Genomic DNA, 20283 nt, shown 5'->3' on the forward strand with positions numbered 1-20283 from the left:
CTCGGCCATGGTGAACCAACCCAGAGGGAATGGCAGCCCCAACCCCCGCCTGGAGGGCAGCAGCAGCGGCATGGAGAGCCCCAAGGATAGTTCGAGATGTTCCTCGCCAGGGCTGGACCCTGAGCGGCACGAGAGACTCAGGGAGAAGATGAGGCGGAGGATGGAGTCCGGTGACAAGTGGTTCTCTCTGGAATTTTTCCCTCCTCGGATGGCGCAGGGCGCTGTCAATCTCATCTCAAGGTGAGTGGATGTGAGGTTACGGAGCAGGGCCAGGTTAGGGGGGGGTGGAGAGAAGGGCCCCTTGGACCCGGCAGAAAGAGGCCACCAGAGGGGGCGGAAGAGTAAAGGCGGGGTCGGCCATTGGACCTACAGCTTCGCAGTTGTCAGAAAAAGTGCCCCCAGCCTCTGGAGTGTCAGACACGCTCCACATCGGGTTAAACATGTTGACTCTCCGCATTCTTTGGCAGCACGTCAGGCTGGATCATGAGTGTAGTTTAGGAAGTCACAGAGCAGCGTCTCGGAGAGCATTTCCACAAGTTAGGCTTTTGGGTTGTGCCTCTTGGAATCTAGAAATGCCAACTGAACTACGTTAGCACTTTGTGAATCACAGCTCCTTTTCTTCCAAGCCGATGCTTTCACTTCTCATGTTTAGCTCCCAAGGCTTGAAGTTGGAGGCACGAGGATGTTTAAATACCTCGTTCAATAGCTTGTAACAGCGCGTGCACACCCCCGTGCCTCTTGAGTCTGGTTCCTGGACTGTGGCCTTGCTCTGCAGCACTGCTTGCTGCACCAGGATCGGGGGGAGGGGTAGCACGATAGAAACGTGTGTCTGCTGACCCTCCTCGCTCGTGTTCCTGGAATGAGGCCCTGCTTGCCACCTTGAGCGTTCTCCAACCCTCGCCCAGTGAACTTAACTCACCCAGTATAACAAAAAAGTCTACAGTACTGCTTTCAAAAAGCCTGGTTATGTTGTTATATATTACCTCCACAATAGTAATCCTGATGAAAGCAGCTCACCATGTACCAGGCACTGTTCTAAGAGCTGAGGAGCCATCTATCATAATAGTCTCATAGAGCTATGAAGTAGGTACTGTTCTCTGTCACATTGTAGAAATGAGGAAAAGGAGATTAATTTTCCCAAGGTCACACAGCTAATAAGTAGCTAAGTCAGGACATGAATGCGAGTCAGTCTGAGTCCAGCCTCCTGTGATGCTTCTCTAACTCCCGGACCCCACGGAAGGTGGTGAAGGGTGGTGTGCCCGCAGGAATCTCCCTTCAGAAAGAAATTCCCAACAGGTTTGACCAGATGGGAGCAGGTGGCCCCCTCTTCATAGATGTGACCTGGCACCCAGCAGGAGACCCTGGCTCGGACAAGGAGACCTCCTCCATGGTCATCGCCAGCACTGCTGTCAACTACTGTGGCCTGGAGACCGTGCTGCACATGACCTGCTGCCGTCAGAGCCAGGAGGAGATCACGGGCCATCTGCACAAGGCCAAGCAGCTGGGCCTGAAGAACATCCTGGCACTGAGAGGAGGTGCGGAGCCCTGCCCAGTTGGAGCCACCTCTTGAGCTCTTGACCCTGACGTAGGCGTTCATTCAGGGGTGCAACTGGTGCCTGATAACCCTCTGCCCTGGCTTCATAGCTTCATTGATCACTGGTTGCACCCAGCTCTTAGCACAATCAAGACTGCGGTTCTTGCCCTGACCGGATTGGCTCAGTGGATAGAGCGTCGGCCTGGGGACTAAAGGGTCCCAGGTTCGATTCCAGTCAAGGGCATGTACCTTGGTTGTGGGCACATCCCCAGTGGGGGGTGTGCAGGAGGCAGCTGATCGATGTTTCTCTCTCATCGATGTTTCTAGCTCTCTGTCCCTCTCCCTTCCTCTCTGTAAAAAACCAACGGGATATATTTAACAAAAACCAAAAGACTGCAGTTCTGGCACTTGTCCCCGGATTAAAAGTAGCTGCTTGTGCCTCTGGCCAGTGTGGGAAGAGGGAGCCTGATGGGTGGGGTCGTGCAGCCTTGTGCTCCCCGCTACAAGACCACTTCTCACTTGAGATGAGTAGAAGATTCTCCCAGGAGGGAAGAGCTCCAAGAGGGTAGGACAGCGAGCAGTGGGGTTGGTTGGGTGAGGCTAGGCACCCAGGTTTGAGTGGGGGGCATGGGGTCTCAGATGCTCCAAGCTAAGCTGAGAGCAGCAGCTGTCCCCTGCTCTACACTGCCAGCCCAGTGCCCGCAGAGTCAGTGCTTGGTAAATGTCCAACAGGTGGGCACTGTCTTCCCTCCCACTGCTTACCAAGTGCTACGCTAGCAAGAGGAGACACCAACTGGAATAGCACCAGGGCTCTGCCTTTGAGGAGCTCATGGTCCCGGGTGTAGGGGTAAGGAGAAGGCACAGAAAAACTAGCTGCAGATCAGTGAGCCTCAGTGACCATGACCTTCACCAACCCTGCAGACCCTGTAGGTGACCAGTGGGAGGAGGAGGAAGGCTGTTTCCGCTACGCCACAGACCTGGTGAAGCTCATCCGTAGCGAGTTTGGTGACTACTTTGACATCTGTGTGGCAGGTGAGTGGCGGGAGCGTCCCAGTGGGTGGGGACAGGCACAGAGCTCACCTGTAGTCAGTTCAGGGTGTGGTGACCCCGTGCATTGTGGGCCTGTGCCAGAGGAGAGCGGGGCAGAGGTGGGTTAATGCCCTGACTCAACATTCTATCATCCGCTCCCCGCCCAGGCTACCACCACCCCGAAGGTTTTGTTTCTCTGCCTTTTCATGTCCTTAGCCTGCTTCCCGGCCTGTTCTTCTTTAACACAAAAGAGGAGTGTTTATTAGGCGGCAGGGAATCGCAGAACCCAAGGTCAGGAAGCTGCGCCAGGCCTCACTGGGTGCTGGAGCTGGGAGGCAGTCGGAAACCAAGGCCCCCCTGACCAGTGTGGCTCAGCTGGTTGAGTGTCGTCCTGTACAACAAAAGGTCACAGGTTCCATACCTGGTCAGGGCACATGCTGGGGTTGGGGTTCTATCCAGGTTGGGGTGCATATGGGAGGCATACAGGTTGTTTCTTTCTCATACTGGTGTTTCCCTCTCTCCCTTTCCCTTCCTCTAAAAAGCAATAAAAACATATTAAAAACATTTTTTTTAAAGAAACCAAGGCCCTCAATCTCTTTGGGGCCACAGAACCCCCAGCTCTGCCTCCTTGCTGCACACCTGCTCCTGAGGGCACTGGGTCAGTTCCACTGTCAATCAGCCCAGACTGACTGACAGGCCTCAATGTCAACTCCACAGTCTCAGGAGAATCAGATCAGCTGAACTCTAGTTCCATTGGCTGCAGCCAGGAGGCAAGGTTTACCTGCTGGAAACGGGTGGGGGGTCTTCCCTCCTATCCCACTAACAGGGTCGGGCCTCCAGCTTCTCAAATAGGGGCTTGGGTGTGGTGAGGTCTGGGGATTCATTGGTACATCATCTTGGCATGACATTTTTCCTCAAATGTTTTGGGGAAATTCATTTTTTATATTAAACAAAGCCACTTGATGAGTAGTATATCAAAAGTGATCCAGACTTTAAAACATAAGCCATGTGGCTGCAGGGAAAGTACTCGTTGTAGGTGACTTTGGGTTTAACCCCAGGCCCCACGTACAGAGCAGCTTGGCTTCCCACCAGCCTGGGTCTGAGGCCTGCCCCCGGCCCTGGCTGAGTGAGCCAGTCTTCCTGTGCAGGCCGGGCTCTGTGAGCTCGGTCCTTTAGGCGAGTGGTCAGAGAGTTCCTGGAGCCAGCGAGGAGCCAGGGTCACCGCTCCCGCCTCCCGGGCAGTTCCGATTCTGTCGTGTGTCCCTGGCATGTGGGTATCCCAGCTGCGCCCGTGTCCTTGTACCCCAGGAGCTCGCTGCTTAGTGGGGCTGCTTGGTCCCTTGTCAGGCAGCCTCTGGCTGATCCTGGTTCTGCCATGAGAAGCATCAGAGAATATGAACTTGACCATGACGGCCCTTTGGCCACTTAGAAATAGTTACTATATTCTCTTCATTCTTTTCTTCAAGCAGAACATCTGAGCTTTCTCCCCTTTTTCCTCATGTAACATGCTGGCTTTTCCCTTTCTTGGACCTCTGAGTAATTTCAATGTTTTATTTTGTGTGTGTGTTTTGGTTTGTTTTTTTTGTTTTTTTTAAGTAATTTTAATGTTAAAAGCGCTGCTTTAATCCAATGTGTAGAGTCCAGTGCAGTACAAGTGCCGCCCAACTGCCGAGCGAGGCATTTTCTCTCCTCCAGGACCACCAAGCACAGGCTGGTTTACCTGGCTGGTTGCAAGGGACATGAGGCAGGACAGTGTGGGGTTTGGAGCAATCTGCTCCCACTTCTGGGAGGGTGGCTCTAAGCCACTGCTCACCGGACGTCACCTCCTGGGTGAGGGGGACATCAGCCATGAGCCCAGCTACTCACCGTGTCAACCCGGCCCTGCGGTGGTGGTGGGAGGTCCGAGTCCGGACCCTGGAGGCAGAGAGCTGTGTTGCCAGCTCCCGGGGTTCCTCCTCCCTCCCCTGGAGCAGGTGGAGCCAGCCTCTCCCGTCTGCCATACCGTCGACAGGTTACCCCAACGGCCACCCCGACGCCGAGAGCTTTGAGGACGACCTGAAGCACTTGAAGGAGAAGGTGTCTGCGGGAGCCGACTTCATCATCACCCAGCTTTTCTTTGAGGCTGACACGTTCTTCCACTTTGTTAAGGCTTGTTCCGCGATAGGCATCACCTGCCCCATCCTCCCCGGCATCTTCCCCATTCAGGTGAGGGGCCCGGGTGGGCTGGCGGACTCCTCCCACCCCCGGCGCTCAGTTCGTGGTCAGGTTCTTGGACGCTCAGTGGATTTCCTGCCAGATGCCTCTGGCAGATGTCCTCTCACCACCCCATTTGGGTTACCTCCAGTCCCCCCCCCCACCCCCCCGCCCTGCCAAACCAGCAACAGCACCTGACGGAGGGGCTTGTTGTACTTGGCTTACTGACAAGTGTCGCTACAAGGGATCATGATAACTCTCACCCTCAATTTTTATTAAATCAATGTTTCCGAAATGCGGCTGTCATCAGAATCATTCGATAAGCTTTTTCGAAAGATGGACCTCAGATCCCATGCCTAGAAGTTCTGACTTAGTAGGTCTGAGGTGGGGCCTGGGAATGTGTACCTTACTTCTTAAGTCTTGAGGGTGATTCCGATGACCCGGGAGGCTTGGGAACCACTGGGACTAAAGGGCTGGCTCCGACCGACGGCAGGGATGCTCTGGGCAGCTGGATCCCCTGCAGACTGGGAAAAGCAGGACCAGGCAAGGGTCCTTGTACAGTGTGGCCAGACTTTCCTGGGTCTGTGTCACACTGCAGTCGGCCGGAGGCCTGGAGGGAACAGAAGAGAAGCGGGGTGAGAGACACACCCCCGTGTCTTGGCAGGGCTACCACTCGCTGCGGCAGCTCGTGAAGCTGTCCAAGCTGGAGGTGCCTCAGAAGATCAGGGACGTGATCGAGCCCATCAAGGACAACGACGCTGCCATCTGCAACTACGGCATCGACCAGGCTGTGAGCCTGTGCCAGGAGCTGCTGGCCAGTGGCCTGGTGCCAGGCCTGCACTTCTACACCCTCAACCGCAGTATGGCCACCACCGAGGTGCTGAAGCGCCTGGGCATGTGGGCCGAGGACCCCAGGTGAGGCCAGGGGCACCGAATTCAGGCCCAGGAGCCACAGAGGGAAGTCAATGGGCAGATAAGTCAGATGGAAGTCACAGCAAGAGTGCGCCCTAGCAGGGCTGGACGCCACGGGTGCAGGGCTTGTCGGTGCTGTGGCTGGAGGCACACGGGGTTCCAGCCTCCGTGGGAGGTCCGTGTGCACCTTGATGTTTCCAAGTGAGATTGAAAGACCCAGCTCAGTGGGTCCTCTCCCTGAGGACCTGAGCCAGTCCCTTCCTGTCCCCAATCTCACCCAGGCGTCCCCTGCCCTGGGCTGTCAGTGCCCACCCCAAGCGCCGGGAGGAAGATGTGCGTCCCATCTTCTGGGCCTCCAGACCGAAGAGTTACATCTACCGCACCCAGGACTGGGACGAGTTCCCCAACGGCCGCTGGTGAGGCCGCAGGCTGTCCTTTGCAAATGGGTCCTGTGTCTTGGGAGGCAGGAGGCAGGAGTTGGCATGTTTATCTGCCCTGGGGGGACTGGAGTCACAGAATGACCTCTGGTGTGTGGGACAGCTGTCGTCCTGTGAGGAGCCCGAGGTGAGGCTGTGCCCTGACCACGGGGCACGTCCTCTGCAGGGGCCATTCCTCCTCGCCAGCCTTCGGGGAGCTGAAGGACTACTACCTCTTCTACCTGACGAGCAAGGCCCCGAGGGAGGAGCTGCTGAAGATGTGGGGGGAGGAGCTGACCAGTGAAGAAAGTGTCTTTGAAGTCTTTGTCCACTACCTCTCGGGGGAGCCAAACCAGAGCGGCTGTACAGTGAGTGGTGCTCGGTGGGGCCCCTGGTTACACCCCCGCCCCGTCTCCCTGTGGCCTGCCCACCCTCAGCCTCCTCTCTGCTCTGCACGTGGCACCTCAGCTCAGGGAGAAGGGTGAGTTGGGAAGTCACCAGCTGGGGGGCCTGGGAGGGGCTTACAGAGGCAGAGACAGGCTGGGTGTCTCGAGGGGCCCCGGAGAGGGAGGGGCCCAGAGTACTAGATCCGATGGTCAGCCCAGCCCGGCTCCCCACTCCCAGGTCACTTGCCTGCCCTGGAATGACGAGCCCCTGGCGGCCGAGACCAGCCTGATGAAGGAGGAGCTGCTGCGCGTGAACCGGCAGGGCATCCTCACCATCAACTCCCAGCCCAACATCAATGGGAAGCCGTCCTCTGACCCGGTCGTGGGCTGGGGCCCCAGCGGGGGCTATGTCTTCCAGAAGGTGTGCAGGGGCCCAGGGCCGCCCCAGCTTGACTGGCCCCCAGGAGCCCCAGCGATGGGGACAGGAAGCTTCCTCTCTGGGCCCTTCACTGAGCAGCAGTGGACCTGGGTGGACGGGAGCTCCCGCTTTAGGTCAGGCCTGGGTGGGGTCCCCTGACCGCTCTGAGCCTCCGCCTTCTCAGGTGGGACGGATCACCCCATGTTGTGGGGAGGCACGTACAGCTTAGCACGTGGGAGGCACAGGAAGCACTCGCTTCTCTTCCAAGCTGCCACCTCTCCCCTGGGTGGCTGGAGTGAGAGTTACACTCACACTGAACCCCTGGGCCCTGATTAGAACGACCCCGGTGTGAGGAGACCAGCTCTGCTGTTTATCACCAGTGGGCCCAGGTCCTCACCTTCCCTGAACTTGCCTCATCTGGGAAATGGGGCTGAGAGGGCCCACCCTGCAGTATTACGGGCATTACGGCAAGTGACGGCGTACACCCAGCTCAATCTCTGATCCAGTGGGTGCCAGAGCAGCCACTAGAGGCACTGTCACCTCCAGTGAGGGGGCAGGTGGGAGGGGCCAGGCCCGTCCCACAAGCCTGCGCTCCACAGCGGCCGCCTCACCGGCTTTACGGTGGCTTCTCCAGGGGCCTCCCTGCCTAACGGGAGGCGGGCTGGCAGAGGTCCCGCAGACTGGCCAGCTGGGAAGTCTCACCACCTGCTCCAGGCTCCATCCGTGTGGCCACCACTAGCGCCCCTGTCTTCAGTGTCCCACACACCTGTGCGCGTGGGTCCTCCCTGGGGGCATCCGACCCGGATTGCTGAGCGCCGAGAAGGCGGCCAGCAGGGACCGGGGGTGACGGGCGCCTGCTCCCCAGGCCTACTTGGAGTTCTTCACTTCCCGAGAGACGGTGGGGGCACTCCTGCAGGTGCTGAAGAAGTACGAGCAGCGGGTGAACTACCACATCGTGGACGTGAAGGTAGGCCAGCTCCACGCACCGGTGCTCAGCGGGGCAGCTGCCAGCCGAGGGCCCCCACGGTCACTCCCGCACTCAGCAGGCACTGGCCCCGGGCAGGCGGAGCTCCCAGCCTAGTGAGCGAGGCCCGTCAGTGGATAACGGGACGGTTCAGTTCAGTAAGGATGCTGGGGGCCCAGGGGAGGGACACCTAACCTGGGAGGTCACGGAGGCTTCTTGGAGGGTCCTCTGTGGCCTGAATCCTTCAGGACAAGGAGGGAAGGGCGTTCCTGGGGAAGGGCAGGGTGCGCAGAGGCAGCGTCTACAGCTAGTGGGTCACCGCGGACTGCGGAGCGCGAGGCCAAAGTGTTGAGCAGGGGCTCAGGGGCCTCCATGGTCCCTGGAGGCAGGAGGGAGCCTTTCCAGGCAGTGAGCGACTGGCTCTGGGTGTTATTTTAGGCAGGTCACAGCGGACAGCTGATGACGAATGGGCCCGGGAACACTAGAGTCAGAGGCCCTTGTCTGAGTAGCAGAGAGGCCCAGCTGGGTAGACCCCAGGGAGCAGAGTGGAGAGGAAGCAGGCAGAACCGCTCGCTGGGTGTGGAGCTGACTGAAGCGAGAGAGGAGGAAGTGCTCCGAGAGAGGAGGAAGTGCTCCGTGTGGCCTCTAGGCCTCAGGCTCACAGAGCTGGGGGGAGGGGCAGGGGGAGAGTGTGGAGCAGGGGCTGCCTGGGAAGCAGGGGGCTCTGGTTGGCTTTGTCCCGTCTGCTCCTACCTCCCTCCCACCCCAGGGTGAAAACATCACCAATGCCCCCGAGCTGCAGCCCAACGCTGTCACTTGGGGCATCTTCCCTGGGCGAGAGATCATCCAGCCCACGGTGGTGGATCCTGTCAGCTTCATGTTCTGGAAGGTAAGGGGCTGGGAGCGGCCTGCCCTGCCCACTGGGGACACCTGGCAGCAGGATTGCTGGGCCCCCGAGTGGCTGGAAGCCGTGCCCCCAGGGCTGGCCCGCGCGGCCCTCCCGGCTGTACCCTGACTCTGAGCCACAGCGTATTTCTGGGCTGGGGAGTGGGCGGTGGCCCCGCAGTGTGCTCTGTTCCCGGGAAGGTCCTCCTGGGCTGTGGCAGACTCTTCTGGCGCCGAGCAAGGAGCCCTGACCCAAGGGTAGCCCTGTTCACCGGGCCTGTGTGGCTGTGTCTGCACCTGTGCGTCTCTGCCTGTCTGCACTGGCATGTCTGTGTGTGACTGCGCCTGTGCCTGTTCGTGTGCACATGCAGGATGAGGCCTTCGCCCTGTGGGTGAAGCAGTGGGGCAAGCTGTACGACGAGGAGTCCCCGTCCCGTATGATCATCCAGTACATCCACGACAACTACTTCCTCGTCAACCTGGTAGACAACGAGTTTCCGCTGGACAACTGCCTGTGGCAGGTGGTGGAAGACACTTTTGAACTTCTCAACAGACCCGGAGCAAGAGCGGACAGGCTCCGTGACCCTGCACCCTGACATCCTGAGGCTCCTACACTCCCTCACGTACAACGGCAGCTGCGCTGGTGTGGGGCTCCGGGCTCGGCTGGACCTGAGTCAGCCCCACGCGGGACCTGGTGTTCCCTGCTCGGCCGGGAGATTTTGCTCTTTTGCGGGGAGCACCTCCATCCCGCCCAGGACCACGGTGCGTGGACCACCATCCTCCCTGAGAAGGGGAGGAGACTGGTTATGGCTGACGGGGCCCTCATACCAGGCAGCCTCTCAGAGCCAGCCTGAGACTGCCGGTGACCGTGCACTTGGGGCTATGGAAGACGGGCAAAGCACACACGGGGAGCAGGCATGCGTGGCATTGCCGATAGCTGTGGCAGAGTGAAGATGCTGCTCCCTTCTGCCTCCGAGACGTTGGCAGCTGGGCACTTCCTACTTGTAACTGAAGGGCAGACACTACCCTTGGCACCAGGCCCCCGGATGGGTCTGGGGCTGAACCCTAATAACACAAGCCGCCTCCTCCCTGGGGCCCGCTGGGCTTCACCTCCGCCATGCTGCTTTAGGGAGCAGTTGTCTCTGTTCTGGTGGCGCCAGGGATAAAGTCCCTCTTAAGGGCTCCGTGCCTGGTGGAGCCTCCGCCTTCCCTTTTCTTGGCTGCCCATTACCACCGACGGCAAAGGCGAGGTCACATGAGGTCACTCGAGCAGGGCTTCTGTTTTCCTGGCTTCGTTTTCGGGCAGGACCTCCTCCTGCCAGCTGCTCCGCCCTCTGCGCATCCGGAATCTGCCTGCCTGGCACTGCTGCCCAGAAATCGGCCCTCAAGCTGCGCTGCCCAGGGTGGTGACTGGCAGGTGCACGTGGGCGCTTTTCTGTCCCCGTCCCTGCCTGAGCTTAAGGGGGTGGGGGGCGTCCAATGAGCAGCCTGTGGGCACATCCCCTCCACGTCTGTCCAGGCTGCTGGGAGCCAGAGAAGCAGCTGGGACCAAGGAGGGCAGTTTATTGGCATTCAGAGCTCCCAGGGCTCTTCGGTGGGCTGAGCGCCCCGCGCCTGCCAGTCTGCACTCCCTGGAAGGGGGTGGGGGCACAGTGCCTCCCTGGGAAGGCTGGGCTCCATTCTGATTTTCTTCCCATGGCAACAAGTCCCGGCTGCAGCGGGCCCCTGCTCCACCTCGAGTCCGCCACACGCAGGGGGTGCTCCCTGGGCTCGATGCCCACCTTACTCTGGGGTCTCAAGCTGCTGGTGGCTCCTCCTCAGGCCTCTGGCTGCCAGCTTCTGGTGCCACTTCTCAAAGGCCTGGAACCGGGAGGGGAAAGAGAGGTTCTCCAGCTCCCTCCCGGCCTGCACTGTTTGTGCCCAGCACCTTCGGTCCCATGGGGAATAGAGGTCCCTCCCTCTGCCCTAGGTGGGCAGGCAGCCGACCCGGCCCCCGGCCAAATGCAGAGGCTCAGAATAGAACGGACCTGTGACCTGGGAAGCTATGCTCAGAGCACATACGGGGAGTGCCGGGCAGGACCGGGCTGGGCACAGGGCCGCCAGCTATATCCAGGGCTCCCGAATCCAAGCTGTTTTCTCTACCCACACTGACCCTCCCCTGCAAATGAAGGGGCCCGGGGAGGGCTTGCAGCTCAGAGGCGCTGGCTTTTGAAGGGCCTGCTGGGGGCTGAGGATGCCCTGCCAGTACCTGAGAAAGGACCCAGCCCTCCGCTCGTTGCTGTAATCGCCGAGCCACCCGCAGCTGCACGACCCGCCGCCTCCATGTGCGCCAGACCCATCTCAGCCGCCACTGCCTGAGCTGTGGGGACAGGGTGCGGAGGCCCCACACTGGGCGACTGCTGCCTCGGGCACCTGTGCTCGCCGCAGCCCCCAGCCCCTCTGTGGCACCAGGACAAGGGTGCAACACACCATGAGGTGTGTGAACAATGCAGATTCCTGGGCCTGTCCCAGGTTTCAGACTGAGTAGGTCCAAAGGCCATACTTGGAAAGACTTCATTGTAGGGGTTTGGGTTGAGAATAGCATGAGAAACTGGTGTGAGGCTGGTGAGAGGACCCCTCCCCACTCACCAGCGATCGCGCCAGCTCCTCTGCCCCCTGAGCATCCACCCAGCATTGCCATGTCCCTGCCAGGCGCCTGGCCTGCTGGGAGCCCTGGAGCCGGCGGAGCAGGGCCTCCAGGTGCCAGCGTCGCAGGTATTTCCTCCTGGGGAGAGAGGCCCTGTGTGCATCCCAACTGACGGTCAAGAGCATCATGACCCCTTGACGGCCAGGAGAAAGGGCTGAGCCGTGGGCTGGGCCAGCTCCTCCAGGAGCCTGCAGGGGCGAGCGCTGGCCAGAGAGGCCCAGCCCTGGCCTCAGCTCAGGCCCCTCCACGCTGGGCCCCCTCCCCGCCCACTTCTCCATGAAGTTGCTTACCACAGCCGCCTCTTGTCCACCTGGCCTTCGGAGCTGCAGTCCCCTCCGGGCCCTGGAGGGGGCCGGCCCTGGGCCCTGGGTCCAGGCCTCTGCATCCAGAGCTGGGTGGCACTGTCGCCTGGAAAGGGGGATCGAGTCAGAAAAGGCTAACATTCAGGAGGGCCAACTCCCCCTTAGTCCACCCCCAGAGGCTGAGCACAGAACAGGGGTGAGCGGCTAAAGGGGCTGAGTGAAGCGTGTGCCCCACGTCCACCCACGCCTCCAGGCCCAAGAGATGTAATAGGGGGGCAGGCAGGGCGGATGTACTGTTTTCTGAAAATGGCTGAGATATTCCTGAAGAGGAAATGGGTGGTGGAAATACAGGTAAATACATACAATGGATTTGCCCAGGAGCTCGGAGCTCATTTCCGGGCCCTTAAGGGCCAGTGGCCAGTCACCCCTGCACTTCGTACATCGTCCTTCCACAGGGGCAGGTCTCCTTACTCTGAGCCCAGGACGTTTCTCTCCGCTTCCTCTGCCCACCGGGGCTGCGAAGTTGTGCTGGGCTGGGCGGCCTGGGCCCCGTGCCCTGTGGCCTGCAGCTGCGTGTCTATGAGAACAGCCAGAGAGGAAAACGTGAACCCAATGGGCTTGGCCCTGCTCTGACCCAGTATTGGGGCCTCCTACTTGTGTGAGCACACGTGGGACTGCACATTCTCCCGTGAACCCTGCGGCTCCCAGAGGAGACGGAGAAGGTGTCCGAGCGTAGTATGGGCATCAGCACACACCACTGCCTCTTCCCCGTCCTCCCATGTGGCTGGAGGCGCAAGCAGCGGGTGGATCGATAATAGCTACCACAGGTGAGAGCTTCCCTGCGCCAGGTACAGCCTGTGAGGCGGGTATTACTCTCCCACTTAAAGTCGACTAAGTGAAGTCACTTGGCTGAGGCCACCCCTCTCGGGAGCCCCCAGCTACTGTTCCTACAGACAGACCCCAGGCTCTCAGGGGCCCAGTGCCACCAGGAGTGGCATCATCCCCGCTCATGATGTTAGGTGAGGGTTGCCTGGGCGTGTGTGTGCATGTGGGAGAAAGGAGGGGCCTGGAATTCAGCACCCCCGCTACCATTCCCAGCACTGACTTCTAGCTTCTACCAGCCTCAGTTTCTCCACCAGTAAGTGGATCCCTGCCTGCCTTTGCTGACAGCAATGGGTGAACGTGTTTATAAACATACTCTGAAAACAGAATTGTCTTGTAGCACAGAACTAGGAATAAAATACCTCGAGCCCCCAGAATCTGCTGTGGCCGCAGCCCCACATAGAAGATGTGGACTCTGCGAGTATCCAACGCCAGTTCCTCTCCATTCCATTAAAACAACCACTTGCCCTTTCTTCTCAGACTCTCTCGAGTCTATTAGCTACTTCCCGGCGCTCTGACACAGGATTCCTGGTGATGCCAGTTCATCTCAGGACCCTGTGGCCTTGCCGGTAACTCTGGGCTGTGCGTCCCGCAATGACACAACCCTGGACGCCACATGGCGTCACTTCTCTGCCTGGCTTTCCCGGCAGCCTCTTCCCTCCTGCAGGCCCTCAAGCTTGCTGGTCTCAGAACTGACTGCTTCTGATTGGAGAAGGTCTGGCAGCTATCTTTGGGCAGAGAGTATCATGAAAGAAAACTTTTTCATTCACACTTTCTGATTTTTCTGTAATGAGCATGTTTCATTTTTCAATAAGAAAAAGAACCACAAAGAATTGCTACTGTCCCCAGATGTCTGTCTTGATGCTACCCTGCACCACGACATATAGGACTTGGGTGCCGAAGAGACGGTGACCCAGCATTCGTCTTTGCAGCAGGCCTGAGCTGGACTGGCACTCCGTAGGTGCCCAGGAGATGTTTGCTGATGGACCGGGGTTGGCTGTCTTCCAGAGCCAGGAGGCTGGCTAAGGGCTAGGGAGGGTGGTGTCCCCAAGGCTGCTGGCCCCTGGGGAAGCATCCAGCCACGCTTGCCACCACGGGCTGAAACAAGCCGATTCTGAAGCCACTGGCCTTCTGGTCATTTCTGAACCTCCTACGTCACCTGGACCCCACCTCACCTGTTTCCATGGGGCTGCAGTGTCCATAAGCGCCAGGAGGCGCCCTCTGCCGGCCGGCCCGGGCCAGTGCATGAGGTCGGTCCTGGGCCTGGGATGGGCAGTGCTCGTCTCCTGAGCCTCCATCCGAGGTTCCAAGCACACTCTGAGCAGCTCTGTCTGCCACTGGGCACAATGGGCCTGCAGGAGCTGCCTGTGCCCAACCACCTCGAACTGGGTGATGGCGACCCGCTGGACACGACCCTGGGCGGCAGATAGGACCCAGGCCTCTAGGACCCTGGGGAGAGAGGAAGGAGCCCATACTCAAGGCCATCAGCGCCAGGCTTCATGGCAGCGGAGGGAGCCCTCCCAGCCCTGGCCAGTGCCTATGGAAGGGGACCTCCAGGCAAAGCCCCGAGCCCTGCCCCCCGCCACCCAACCCTCCCCCCCCCCCCCCCCCCGCTCTCCTGGAGCAAACAGGTTTAATTGGGCACAGAGAGCCGCAGAATATTGCACAACAGGGACAAGCATCCTGCTCAGAGGAAGGACAGTCCTGCCAGTTACGCTGCCCCCCCCCACACACACACACCTCCTCACAAGAACCCGGGTTTATGGAGCACCTGCTGTGTTGTGTCTGGCCCTGAGCTGAATGTTTACACTCGTTATCTCTAATCTCTCCGCCACCCTGCAGAGCAGTTCTGTTATCTTTCTTTGACCTTTAAAGGTAGACTTGCCCAAGAAGGGTCACACAGCTGGGGAGTGCAGAGCTGGGCTTTGGCCCAGGATGAGCTGCCATGACCAGAATCGCCTCTCCCTGGTAGCCCCAGGCCCCCAAGCCCTGGCACCAGCCACCAGACACCCTCTCCCCTGCCCCAAACCAACTCCAGGCCCCAGCTGGAAGCACAGCGAGGGGCTGCCCTCGGGCCCTGGGCATCCACCTGGCGCTCAGCTTCCGGGCAGCGCGGGCTCGGCTGAGCCGGTGTAGGCGGGACTCCTGCACCCACAGAGTCCAGCACAGGGCCAGCTGGGTCCTGGCCCGAGCTCTCCCTTCTGCCTGCTGGCGGGCCTCACAGCGCTGGCCCAGGGCCACTCGCCACGCCATAAAGGCCTGCTGGGCCCGGGCCCTCCTCAGCTGCCTGTCTGCCCGGCTCCCCTGCACGTGGCTTCTCCAGAGAGCAATGGAGGCCCGGGCCACGTGATGCTCCCGCGCCCGGGCTGCGGCCACGCGGGCTTCCTGCCACGTGGCCAACGTGGCTCCCAGTGCCCGTCTTCTCAGGCCAGCCTGGACGGCTCGACACCGGGCCCGGAGCGTCCCTGCGTCTCTCGCTGACCCACACCAGGCCTGGAAATGGCTGCAAAACAGGAGCAGAGGAGGGCCCCGCTGCTGTCAGTGACAAATCGCATTTATTCAAAATGGTACCCTCCCTCCCCTCCCCCCAAAGTCTTATAGGTTACACACGGTTTCATACACAACCCTGTGCCTTAAAAACGTACAGACCGACGTGTAACGGGGAAAGTGCCAGCTTTCATTCGGGGCCTAGGGGCGCACACACTCGGGGCGAGGAGGCGGCGGGGGGGGGGGGGGGGGGCAGGGTAGATGCTGCTCAGGAGCCTGAGGGAGCCCAGCAGCTGTGCTCAAGTCCCAGATCCCCTGGGACAGCCGCCCCTGCCTCCCCTCACAAGCCCGCTCTGGGGCAGGGGGGCAGTGAGGGGACTCTGAGGGGCCTTCAGATGCGAAAGCGCAGGAGTCAGCCGCCCTGCAGCGGGTTAGCTGGCTGTGGGGACGCTGGACAATGGTGAGTCTGTAACTGCACAGCGGGCATCGTCGGTGCCCTCTGCTCTCCGATGGCATTAATGAACTAAGTGCATGTTTTACTGGAGCACCTCTATTTAAGATGCCAGCCCCTCTGTTTGGCCCCTGTGTATAGCGTCCCCCTGTGCTGACCCCCCAAACACGCGGTGCGGGGACAACGATGATGGTGGGTGTCCGAGGAGCTCATCTCTCCATCTCAATCGTAGCCTCTGACACCAAAGGACCGACCCAGCCAGGAGGGCAAGGGGATGTGGGATGAGGGGCCTGCCAGCCCCACCTCCGCACAAAGCAGGTAGTGAAGGCTGGTGGTCACGGCTCTACGGCTCAGGCTAGGGTCTCCCTTCACACCCCACCCCCCCTCCAGTTTCCCAGGTCCCAGGCCTCCAGCGGGGACTCCCCTAGAGCTGCAGGGGCAACCCAGCCTCCCATCCCCATGGGCTCTCTCCCTGCTCTTCCCGGGGTGGGGATGACCCTCTGCCTCCCGCTGCCAGGCCCACCCACCTCTGCAGTGCAAGCCGCTCTGGCCTGGCCATCCTGTGTCTCTGATGAGCTGCCGCCTGCCGCCAGCTCTGGAACGCGGCCTTGCGCAGGCCCTGCTGGCGTAGCTGCGCCCACCCCTGGTACCGGTCATGCAGGCACTGCTGCCCTGTGGCCAGAGAGGCTGAAGTGGCCCTGGGTGCTCACCCTGGCCTCACCCCTGGGCCCTGGGTGCTCACCCTGGCCTCACCCCTGGGCCCTGGGTGCTCACTCTGGCCTCATCCCTGGGCCTGGGTGCTCACTCTGGCCTCACCCCTGGGCCCTGGGTGCTCACCCTGGCCTCACCGCTGGGCCCTGGGTGCTCACTCTGGCCTCACCGCTGGGCCCTGGGTGCTCACTCTGGCCTCACCCCTGGCCCTGGGTGCTCACTCTGGCCTCACCCCTGGCCCTGGGTGCTCACCGTGGCCTCACCCCTGGGCCTGGGTGCTCACTCTGGCCTCACCCCTGGGCCCTGGGTGCTCACCCTGGCCTCACCCCTGGGCCCTGGGTGCTCACTCTGGCCTCACCCCTGGGCCCTGGGTGCTCACTCTGGCCTCACCCCGGGGCCCTGGGTGCTCACTCTGGCCTCACCCCTGGGCCTGGGTGCTCACCCTGGCCTCACCCCTGGGCCCTGGGTGCTCACTCTGGCCTCACCCCGGGCCCTGGGTGCTCACTCTGGCCTCACCCCCGGGCTCTGGGTGACCGTGGGCCCTGCTTAGCCAGCCCTCTGCCCTCTACCCAAGTGGGAGCAGAGGAGGCCACCCTCGCTGTCTGGGTTGAAAGGCTTTGGTCACAGGGGTGCTACTGCTGACAAAGCCAACCCAACTCAGGGAGTTGTTTCTTTTTTTAAAAATTTCTTGAGGATGTTTAGGAATCCCGAGAACTTCATGAAAATCTAGATTTCCAGCTTTTCTTTAAAAAGCAAGGTCTGGCAGCACTGGGCCCGCCTTCCTGGGCGACTGGACGATGGCGCTGGAGAAGCGACCGTCTCCTGTGGACAGCATGGCGCTTTTTGTTTTTAAAAAAAATATATTTTATTGATTTTTTACAGAAAGAAAGGGAGAGAGATAGAGAGTTAGAAACATCGATCAGCTGCCTCCTGCACACCTCCTATGGGGATGTGCCCGCAACCAAGGTACGTGCCCTTGACCGGAATTGAACTTGAGACCTTTCAGTCCGCAGGCTGATGCTCTATCCACTGAGCCAAACCGGTTAGGCCGCAGTGGTCGGCAAACTGTGGCTCGCGAGCCACATGCGGCTCTTTGGCCCCTTGAGTGTGGCTCTTCCTAAGCCTTAGGAGTACCCTAATTAAGTTAATAACAATGTACCTACCTGTATAGTTTAAGTTTGAAAAATTTGGCTCTCAAAAGAAATTTCAATCGTTGTACTGTTGATATTTGGCTCTGTTGACTAATGAGTTTGCCGACCACTGCGTTAGGGCATCACTGAGTTTTCCAGAACAACCAAGTCCCCGCCGCCAGCCCATCGGTACGCGGTATCAGTGTAGGGGACACCTCTAAAACACCCCGAGTGACCCCCTCTCCTGTGCTGGGCTCTGAGGGGGCCGCGCCTCCTGAAAGCCAGGTGAGGATGACGAGGATGAAGATGAACAAGAGCCCTGCTAGGAGCTGGGTTCTGAGCCAAGCCCGTGAGGTGCTACTGCTGTTATCCCCATTTTACAGGTAAGTAAGCTGAGACTCGGCTTAGGTAGCTTGCTTACAGTCCACAACTGCCAGGGAATGGAAGTGGGGACGTGAACCTGGGGCCAGTGTCCACGCCCCCGGGTCCTGGGCATGCCCCGTGGGGTCCCACTGTTGGACTCTGTGCTGGAGGATACAGACCCCTCGGTCTTCCTGGTGGACCCTGGCCCTCCCTCCTTCACCCGTGGGGCCCGTCCCAGTCCCCCACTCACTCTGCCAGGAGGAGCGCCAGTGCTGCAGGGCATCTCGCACCCGTCTCCGGCCCCGCTCCTGGGCCCACTGCTCTGCCTCCTGCCACTGTGCCAGCCGCCGCCGCCACAGGCCCAGCGCGTCCCTGCAGCTCCGGTCCCAGGCCCAGTGGGCAGCCAGCTTCCTCTGGGCCCCTTGGGCCATTGACCAGTGGCTCCAGCCGAGAAGGATGCTGGGAAAGGAGTGTCCACCCTGAGGATGGTCACTGCCACCGGGGGCCAGCCCAGCCCACTCTTCCCGCAGCCGCAGGGAGGGCCTTGGGGTGACTCTTCTCCCCGTTCCCATCTTGGGGGAGAGTCGTTGCTGGGGGCTGGAGGACTGCTCCTGCGAGGGTCACAATGACAGGTGATGGGGATAAAAGGGGACCCCAGACCTCGAATGCCAGGTCTGTACCAACCTCTAGTGCTAAACCTCACTAGGAATGGAGTGCTTGCTCTGTGCCAGGCACTGTGCTAGGGGAGGCATGTGTCCTGCCTCATTGATCCCCATTGAAGTGAGAACTATTATTACCTCCTACAAATGGGGAGATGGAGGCACAGAGAGGTTAAGCAAATTGCCCAAGATCACACAGCCAGTGAGGGGCAAAGCTGGGATTAGAATCCAGGCAGACAAACTCTGAAGCACTGGGCTATAATGAATGAATGAATGAATGAGCCACAGCTGTGAAATCTCTGCAATCATAGCCCTGACGAGTGCCCCACCCCCCGCCCCAACTCCGCATACACCTCTCAGCAGGACAGGCAGGAAAGGAGGGCAGGAGGAGTTGAGAGGATCTGAGACTGGGGCATGCGAGGGGTGCCCTCTGGGATGAAGACCCCAAGGTGGGGGCTGCTGTGAAGGCCAAGGACTGAGGGGGAAGAGGCCTTGGCTCACCATCCTGGGGCAGGGTCCCTACCGCCTTTGAAGGGTGTGCTGGTGCCACCTTGCTGCACGCCGGGACTGCTGAGCCCGCGCCTGCCAGAGCAGGAGGCACCGCGCCTGCTGCTGCCGCCCAGCTGCCCACAGAAAGCTCAGCCGAAGCGTCTCCAGGAGGGCGGAGGCCCTGGACGCCTGGGGAAGGGGGTGTGGACTCCTGGGTGCCCGGCTCCTGCCCATCCCCACCCTCTCCTCCTGCGTGTCCCCCACCCACCCTGGCTCAGCCCAGCCCCTGCCGCTCACCTTCTCCAGTGGGCTTGGGGCTGTGCTGCCCAGCAGTTCTGAGGCCGAGGTGGTCCTGGCACTGCCTGACGGGTTGCCTGGTCCCCACACCCTCAAGCGCCACGCCCTCAGGATGCGCCTTAGCAGCCGCCGCTGCAGGCCCTGGGAGAAGGAGCTATAGGAAGGGGCAGATGAGCTCCCCGGCCCCAGCCTCACCCCCTGGCTGGAGTGACTGCTAAGCAGGGGCTACCCCAGCCGGGCCCCTGGAAAGAGCCAAGCTGGAAGGTGCTGCCACGTGCCAAACACCTGGCCAGAGCTCTGCACCCCGCCTCCCAAACCAGCCCACACTGGACCACTGGGCCCTAAGAAACAGGACGCCCAGGGTCCCACCCCCGGAGATCCTGGTCCAATGTCCTGGGCGCCGCCTGGACTTCCTGACGTTTCCTAAGTTCCCAGGTGCCTCTGCTGAGCCCCACCTGTGCTGGTCACCTGGCTGACAGTGACATGCTCCCGGGTGGGTGAGGGATGGGACGGGGCCCAGGTCCAGGGACCCCAGCCTCAAGCGGCCACAGGCCTAACCGCACTAGTACTCCTACTTCCACTCAGTAATGAAGACAGGGACGCGGAGGCCTGGGGAAGGCATTTCCTCAAGCCCCAAATAGCAGCAGACCTTGGACCCGAACACTCATCTCGGGCCACGGGCAGCCAAGGTGTGCCACAGGGAGAGGCCGGCCATACCCTGATGCGGAGGCACAGGATGGGCTGGGCGTAGACGGGCTACATGCTGAAGGGTTGTGGTGAACTGAGATTCCCTGGAGCTCGAGGGTTGCATTAAAAGAAACTGAGGGTCCAAGTGGACCAAATAGGTGTGGGACTGACGGATGCCAGGTGCATGGCTTTCAAGGGCAGAATTCTTTTTTTTAAAATATATTCTATTGATTTTTTACAGAGAGGAAGGTGAGAGGGATAGGGAGTTAGAAACATCAATCAGCTGCATCCTGCACACCCCCCCTACTGGGGATGTGCCCGCAACCAAGGTACATGCCCTTGACCGGAATCGAACCCAGGACCCTTCAGTCCGCAGGCCGACGCTCTATCCACTGAGCCAAA

At 60.4% G+C, this 20283-nt stretch overlaps 2 protein-coding genes across 2 annotated transcripts in view; one reads left to right on the forward strand and one right to left on the reverse strand.

Moving 5' to 3' along the window:
• Window positions 1-9929, forward strand: MTHFR (methylenetetrahydrofolate reductase). The gene is made up of 11 exons (XM_081088147.1): window positions 1-240; window positions 1297-1535; window positions 2456-2566; window positions 4575-4768; window positions 5421-5671; window positions 5950-6084; window positions 6272-6452; window positions 6709-6891; window positions 7754-7855; window positions 8622-8741; window positions 9109-9929. The coding sequence occupies exons 1-11, from the start codon at window positions 8-10 to the stop codon at window positions 9331-9333; spliced, it is 1974 nt and encodes a 657-aa protein (XP_080944273.1). The 5' UTR covers window positions 1-7; the 3' UTR covers window positions 9334-9929.
• LOC308515624 (uncharacterized protein C1orf167) overlaps window positions 9347-20283 on the reverse strand; it is a gene marked incomplete at both ends in the record, with an annotated part of 20440 nt that continues 9503 nt past the window's right edge. The window contains 12 exon segments of the mRNA XM_081086126.1: window positions 9347-9520; window positions 10519-10552; window positions 10554-10597; window positions 10986-11176; window positions 11366-11556; window positions 11714-11831; window positions 13953-14056; window positions 14697-15110; window positions 16073-16217; window positions 18000-18208; window positions 18932-19086; window positions 19195-19348. Of these exon segments, the coding sequence (XP_080942252.1) occupies window positions 9347-9520; window positions 10519-10552; window positions 10554-10597; window positions 10986-11176; window positions 11366-11556; window positions 11714-11831; window positions 13953-14056; window positions 14697-15110; window positions 16073-16217; window positions 18000-18208; window positions 18932-19086; window positions 19195-19348 (1933 nt within the window).

Source organism: Myotis nattereri (genome assembly GCF_964212035.1).
Source record: "Myotis nattereri genome assembly, chromosome: 3".
Classification (NCBI taxonomy): domain Eukaryota; kingdom Metazoa; phylum Chordata; class Mammalia; order Chiroptera; family Vespertilionidae; genus Myotis; species Myotis nattereri.